Genomic DNA, 7,257 nt, shown 5'->3' on the forward strand with positions numbered 1-7,257 from the left:
CACGGGGAGCCAATCCTCCCGCCTCCCTCTCGCTCGCTCTCAAACCGGGGCTCACCCCCGTCACTCCCACCACCAACGACTTCAACCCCGCCATCAACCTCACCCCTGCGCCCCCCTCGCCCATCGCAGCCATCAGCGACCTTTCCCCCTCCGCGAGCGACGATGGGGATCGGCAAAGCCGCCGGGTTCATCTCAAGGTGGTGCTGAACAGCGGTGAGGAGCGGGGAGAGGAGGTCAGCCTTACCGAGCCAGTGATGATGGAGCCAGGACAGGTGGAGCTTCCTCACTGCAGCACCAGTAAGTTCGGGGGGAACTCGGCCCCGGGCAGGACCCCCATCGCCACAGACCCTCGCCCGCTCCAAAACCTCAGCACATACGTCCAGCCCAGCCACGAACACGAGCCAATGAGGAACCCGGAGGCTGAGGACAGCCAAGAGGACAAAGCCAACATGGTGATCATGGACGGTGTGAGTTACCGGGCACCGAGCCCCGGCACAGTGCAGGCGACCAGCAGTGGGGCCGTGGGGGCTTCTCAGGGACCAGAAGATGACGGGCAACATGGAGAGACGGGAGATGTACCAGCCCCGTGGTTGTTGTCAGGTGATGGGGCCGAGGAGGGGGAGATTGACCGGGAGCCGAGGATCAGACCCTCCCCCGTTGCCGAGCTCCCCTTTCGTCTGCCAACCCCCACTGGGGAGCTGCCCTCGGGGGGAGGAGCCCCCGGCACGGGGGAGGATTTGCCAGAGCCTGAGGTCCCCCCCAAGGAGAGCGACGCTCAGCGTGAGAGCGAGTCGGAGCCGAGTTTGGAAGGTGGGGGGGCGGAGGAGGATTGTACAGACGAGGAGAAGGACAAGGAGGGAGAGACCCCGGCACAGAAACCTCCCAAAACAGCGACCCCCGAAAAGAGGCAGCGTAAACGGCTGTCGTTACCGGCTTCAGACCGACGCCTGCGGAGCCAACAGCCCCCCGGAGAGAGACCGCAGCCCAGCTCCTCCCCGCCCCTTGAGGGCTGTAAGCAGGAACCCCCCCTCCTGGAGGGGCTCCAGATGCCCTATATCAAGGTGAAGCTGCTGCGAGGCCAGAGGGAGGGGAACTACACGCGAGAGGTGGATGTGAGCCGAGCCGTCTCCGTCCACTTCCCCGGCGACTGCCTCAACAAGTCGCTGCTGGAGAGCATCACGGACCCGCAGAGCCAGCTGGACGAGGCGCCGGGTGGAGACGTCGGCAAAGAGGGCGTCCAGACGAGGAAGACAGTGAAGAATGCGGGGAGGGGGCTGAGCGGGAAGGAGTTTGTGAAGCTGGTTGAGGAGGGGCTGAGCGGTGGGGGCTCCCAGGGCAGGAACATTGAGATCCACCTGGACACACAGGACTCCCACCATCGCAAGGTTTCCTTCTCCAGCGAGAGCGGCGAGGCCGGCCGGCTTCAGGACTCTTTAGACGGGGAAGAGGACGACGACTCCGCAGTGAGGCTGTCCTGTGAGAACGATGCCCACCTCCGTTCCTCCCCCAGGAAGCCAAATCTCAAGGAAAGCTCCAAGAGTCCGAGAGGAGCCAGCGGAGAGAGAGAGAAGACCCCCGATTTGGGTTTGGGGGCTTCACACCCAGGTAAGAAAGGAACGAATTCCCAACCGTTGCTGGGAGAGAGCAAGGGAGAGGCGGGGCTCCGGGAGGCGAGCGATGCAGAGCTGGAGACCCCACTGGCTGTGTTGGGAGAGAGAGAGAGCTGTGCTGCAGTTACAGATACCAGCCACCAGGGGGAGACAGATAACCAGTTGGATTCCAGCGACATGGACCTTCCCGGGGGGAGCAGACCAAAGTTCCTGGACTGGTGCTCGGAGGACGAGAACCAGGAGCTGATCACCACCTTGAGCACCAAGTACGAGAGGCTCCACAAGGTGTGGGTGGTTCAGGCAGAGAAGGAAGGCCCGGCGTTGGCCAAAGGCAAGTGTAAGTCAGACCGGCTGAAGGAGATCTGGAAAAGCAAGAGGAGATCCCGCAAGGCGAGGGGAGATTACGACCACAAGTCGTCGCCAGTGCAGAAACTCTTCCTGAACGACTTCAACCTGGTCAACATCTGCCGCTGGTTCATGGAGACCACCGAGACCCGCTCGCTAGTCATCATCAAGAAGGTCAACTCCCGGCTGAGCCCGGTGGATAATCTCAAGACCAAGAGCTACCTGCAGAAGCTGCCTCTGGGCGGGCTGTTCCCCAGCGCGCAGGCCGAGAGGCTGAAGAAACACCTCAAGAAGTTTGCAGTGGTCTCGCCAGCCAGGAATAACTGGAAGACCAGGGCGCTGGTGGAGAGAGCCCGCCTGGGGCTGGGCGAGGAGCAGAGCGACCGAGAGAACTTCTTGCTGGACTCCACAGAGGGGATGGTTCCCAGGAACCTCTTCCCCTCACAGGCTCGAGGAGGGGGAGGCCAGGCTGGAGATGTCAGCCATCTGCGTGTCAACAAGAAAGTCTCGCCTCCCAAACCCCTGGGGCTGAAGAAGCCAGTGAGCAGCTGGATCCTCAGGAAATATTCCAACATGAGAGACAAACTCCGAGCTCAACATAGGTTCAAGCCCTCCCCTGCCGAGCCCAGACACAAGAGTGTGTGTATGAATCCCCTGGTCTCCCCCAAGCTGACCTCCCAAACCCAGCTGGACTCGTGCAGAGAACCTCCTCCACCCCGGCCAGAGGAGAGCAGGGGCAGAGGGAAAGCGGTGAGGAGGAGGGGAAGGCAGCTCGGCCGGAGTAGGCCCGAGACAGAGCCTGCTGCCCAGACTGCCAAACCCGGGACAAAGGTCGCGAGCGGCAAGTCCCGGGTCAAAGGGCGGCTGGTTGGCTCCAGATCGTCCGTCGCGGTCGCTGCCGGGAACCAGGGCGGCAAGAGAGCGACAGCGCGTCGCTCGCCCAGCCCGGCTGTGAAGGCCTCGCCGCGGAGCAGCTCCCTCCCTCGCTCCCTCCCTCCCTCACTCCCTCGCTCCCTCACTCCCTCCCTCGCTCCTCACTCCCTCACTCGCTCCTCACTCCCTCCCTCCCTCCCTCGCTCCTCACTCCCTCACTCGCTCCTCACTCCCTCCCTCCCTCCCTCGCTCCTCACTCCCTCCCTCGCTCCTCACTCCCTCACTCGCTCCTCACTCCCTCCCTCCCTCCCTCCCTCGCTCCTCACTCCCTCCCTCCCTCCCTCCCTCCCTCCTCACTCCCTCCCTCCCTCACTCCCTCACTCCTCACTCCCTCCCTCCTCCCTCCCTCCTCCCTCCCTCACTCCCTCCCTCGCTCCTCACTCCCTCCCTCACTCCCTCGCTCCTCCTCCCTCCCTCGCTCCTCACTCCCTCCCTCACTCCCTCCCTCCTCCCTCACTCCCTCACTCCCTCACTCCCTCCCTCACTCCTCCTCCCTCACTCCCTCCCTCCCTCACTCACTCACTCCCTCCCTCCCTCCCTCGCTCCTCACTCCCTCCCTCCCTCCCTCGCTCCTCACTCCCTGCCTCCCTCCCTCCCTCGCTCCTCTCTCCTCCCTCCCTCCTCACTCCCTCCCTCCCTCCCTCCTCACTCCCTCCCTCCCTCCCTCACTCCCTCCCTCCCTCCCTCCCTCCCTCCCTCACTCCCTCCCTCCCTCCCTCCCTCCTCCCTCACTCACTCCCTCCCTCCCTCGCTCCTCACTCCCTCCCTCGCTCCTCACTCCCTCCCTCCCTCTCTCCCTCCCTCACTCCCTCCCTCCCTCCTCACTCCCTCCCTCACTCCCTCCCTCACTCCCTCCCTCACTCCCTCCCTCGCTCCCTCCCTCCCTCCCTCCCTCACTTCCTCCCTCCCTCGCTCCCTACCTCCCTCTCCCCCTCCCTCACTCCCTCCCTCGCTCTCTCACTCCCTCCCTCCCTCTCTCCTCACTCCCTCCCTCCCTCCCTCCTGCACTCCCTCCCTCCCTCGCTCCCTCCCTCACTCCCTCCCTCCCTCCCTCCCTCCCTCACTCCCTCCCTCCCTCCTGCACTCTCTCGTGGCTGTACTCTGCGCTGTGACCTTTTCCCACTCTCTCAGCGAGAGAATAAATTGTAGTCCGGGTGAGATTTATTTAGTGTTGCCGGTTACCAGGGCAACCGCGCTCCGGCCGGTGTCAGAGGCTGATCAGACAGATTGATTTTTTTTGGGACCAATTTAACAGACGGGATGTTGCGGGGGCGGTGGGGGTGGGCGGTGGGCGGTGGGGGTGGGTGGTGGGGGGGAGGCCGTGGGCTCAGCGGGGAGGGGGGCGCGTGGACCGAGGGCAGAAGAAGGTCGGAGCAATAAAGCGGTGGCTGGGAGGACCCCTCCCCATGATGGGGTCAATGATTGGTCTGTGGTTGTGTCGGTCTAATCCGAGCGCATGTGAGAGCCAACGCAGGTCACTGGGGCCCCAACGGTCTCTTTGTGTGTTGTCAATTCTGAACGGTGTTTTCCTGATGCACTGTAACCGTTGTGCGTGTGTGCGCGTACGTCTGTGAATGCTTGTGTGCATGCGTATGTGTGCCTGTGTGCCTGTGCGTGTGTGCGCCTGTGCGTGTGTGTCTGTGCGTGTCTGTGCCTGTGCCTGTGTGCGCCTGTGCGTGTGTGCGCCTGTGTGTGCCTGTGTGTGTGTGTGCCTGTGTGTGTCTGTGTGTGTGTGTGCCTGTGTGTGTGTGTGTGCCTGTGTGTGTCTGTGTCTGTGTGTGCCTGTGTGTGTGTGCCTGTGTGTGTGTGTGTGCCTGTGCCTGTGTGTGTCTGTGTCTGTGTGTGCCTGTGTGCCTGTGTGTGCCTGTGTGTGTGTGCCTGTGTGTGCCTGTGTGTGTGTGTGCCTGTGTGTGTCTGTGTGTGTGTGTGCCTGTGTGTGTGTGCCTGTGTGTGTCTGTGTGTGTGTGTGCCTGTGTGTGTGTGTCTGTGTGTGTCTGTGTCTGTGTGTGCCTGTGTGTGTGTGCCTGTGTGTGTCTGTGTGTGCCTGTGTGTGTGTGTGTTTTTGCCTTTCTATTGCAGCCGTCTGCACTCGAATGCGCTGCAGTGTGACTGCCGTCTGTCCTGGATGTCTCAGTGGCTGAGGCAGAGACCGCAGGTCGGGCTGTTCACACAGTGTGTGGGACCAGACCACCTCCGCGGCCTCAACCTGGCCGAGATACAGCGGCACGAGTTCTCCTGCTCAGGTGAGGGTCTCTCAGGTGAGTGAATCATCCGCCTGTGCTGTAGCAGACGATCGACGCCGTCCCTCCCTTCTCCCCGCGGGAGCTTTAACGTGTGTGTGAACAGGACACAGACAGTCGGGGCGTTCAACGTCTCATCCGAAGGACGGAGCCTCCGACAATGCAATGCTCCCCCCAGCGCTGCGCTGGAGTGTCCTGGACTGTCCCTGACCGGGGGGCGATGGGGGGAATGTCTGACCCTGTGGTGAGAGCCGGGGGCCGAGGCCGGAGCGTGTGTATCAGCCCCGATGTTATATGATTAATGAGGACGGGGTTTAGAGACCGCCTGTGATATCTGCTCGGCTGCTGTCTCCGCAGCTGAACAAACAGGATATATGTCTGCTGGTGGCAGTGACGTGGGGGGCCCTGAGTTTGGGCGAGCAGTTCACGCTCCAATTCCTACCCCCCCAACCCCCCCCCCACCCCCACCCGCCCCAACCCCAACCTCCCCCTCAGAGAGAGAGTGAGAGAGAGAGGGGCCCACACCTGGGGACCCGAGTCTCTACTCCTGGAGTTTACGTTCGTTATTATAAGATATTTCCCCTTCCTCTCCCCCCCCACTCCCCCAAGCCTCCCCCACCCCCCCCCCCCCCCCCTCTCCACTAACTCTCAGGAAGGCAGTTAGGAAGCAAACTGCAAACTCGGGAGAATTTGTGGAATTCACTCAAACTCCCCTCAGACAACAAGATGCCAATAGAGCAGCATCTTTATGGATCTGTGCTTCATGGCAAAGTAGCTCAGTGGTTGGAGCCGTCGCCTCGCCTCGCCTCGCCTCGCCTCGCCTCGCCTCGCGGGCGAGAGGACCCGGGTCCGGTTCCCGGGCCGGGCAAATGGTCGGGCAGGTTTCCTCACTCCGCACGCCTCTGTTTACCGGCAGTGGGAGTAGGAACCCGGCTGTCAGTTGGTTGGCGGATCGCTTTCGTAGGGGCAGTCATCCCTCAAAAAAAAAAAATCATTTGGTCACTCAATCCCACGACTGTTTGTGGGTCACTGCTGTGCGCAGTTGGCTGCCGCGGTTCGCTTTTACTGTACACTATATCCTGTGAAGCGCTTTGAGACGTCTCGAAGACGTGATGAGGCTCTGTACCAAATGCCGGGATTATTATCAGTAGTTTTGCTCCAGTTATTATCTTTGTTACCGCTGCGTCTGAGAACCTCAGCTGCTGGGCCTCGGCCACCAGACCTCAGCTATGAGGCCTCACCTACCAGATGGTGATCAGTGCAACGACGATCCAGGATTATTATTATTATTATTATGATCAATAACTCATTATTTTAATCGATTAATTATTATACTTCCATTTGACCGAGCGCCTCGCTTTCACTTCGGGAGAACGTCTCACAATGATACCGTGTCGAGCGTAGTGACTGTGTGTTGTGGTCTGCAGGTCAGTCGGACGGCCCTCAGGCTCAGTCCTGTGGCCGGCCCTCCGCGTCCTGCCCGGCCGTGTGCTCCTGCAGTAACAGCGTCGTGGACTGTCGTGGGAAGGGGCTGACGGCGATCCCCGCAAACCTGCCCAACACCGTCACCGAGATGTGAGTGTGGGAGCAGCTCCGACAGCGCACGGCCATCGGGGGGGGGGGGGGAGCGTGTGAGTGTGAGAAACCGCGTGTGTGAGTGTGAGCGTGAGTGTGAGCGAGTGTGAATAAATTAGTGCGAGTGAGTGTGTAAATCAGAGTGTATCTCTCACGAATGTGTGTAGGTGAGTGACTGTGAGCGGGTGAGTGTGAGGGGGTTTGAGTGTGAGTGGGTGTGAGTGTGTGAGTGTGAGTGAGTGAGTGAGTGATAATCTGTAATGATAATGAATCCTCGGGTCGTTCCCTCCTGACAGACGATTGGAGCAGAATGGGATCAAGTCGGTCCCTCCAGGAACGTTCTCTCCCTACAAAAAACTGCGGCGGATGTGAGTCTCTCACACTCTCACTGACACACTCGCTCACACTCACACCAACTCTCGCTCACACTCACACCAACTCTCGCTCACACTCACACCAACTCTCGCTCACACTCACACCCTGGATGGCCCTCAGCCCGAGGCCAGGGTTGATGTGGACGCTCCCCCCCGGGGTTGATGGTCAGTGTGGAGCTC

At 61.2% G+C, this 7,257-nt stretch overlaps 1 protein-coding gene across 1 annotated transcript in view; it reads left to right on the forward strand.

Moving 5' to 3' along the window:
- wu:fc17b08 overlaps window positions 1–4,030 on the forward strand; it is a 6,491-nt gene extending 2,461 nt beyond the window's left edge. The window contains exons 2-3 of the mRNA XM_042336870.1: window positions 1–2,925; window positions 4,020–4,030. Coding sequence (XP_042192804.1) covers window positions 255–2,925; window positions 4,020–4,030 — 2,682 coding nt within the window. The 5' untranslated portion in view covers window positions 1–254. The remainder of the gene's footprint in view (window positions 2,926–4,019) is intronic.
- The last annotated feature ends 3,227 nt before the right edge of the window (window positions 4,031–7,257 follow it).

The sequence above is a fragment of the Callorhinchus milii genome, unplaced genomic scaffold (assembly GCF_018977255.1).
Source record: "Callorhinchus milii isolate IMCB2004 unplaced genomic scaffold, IMCB_Cmil_1.0 Scaffold7, whole genome shotgun sequence".
Classification (NCBI taxonomy): Eukaryota; Metazoa; Chordata; class Chondrichthyes; order Chimaeriformes; family Callorhinchidae; genus Callorhinchus; species Callorhinchus milii.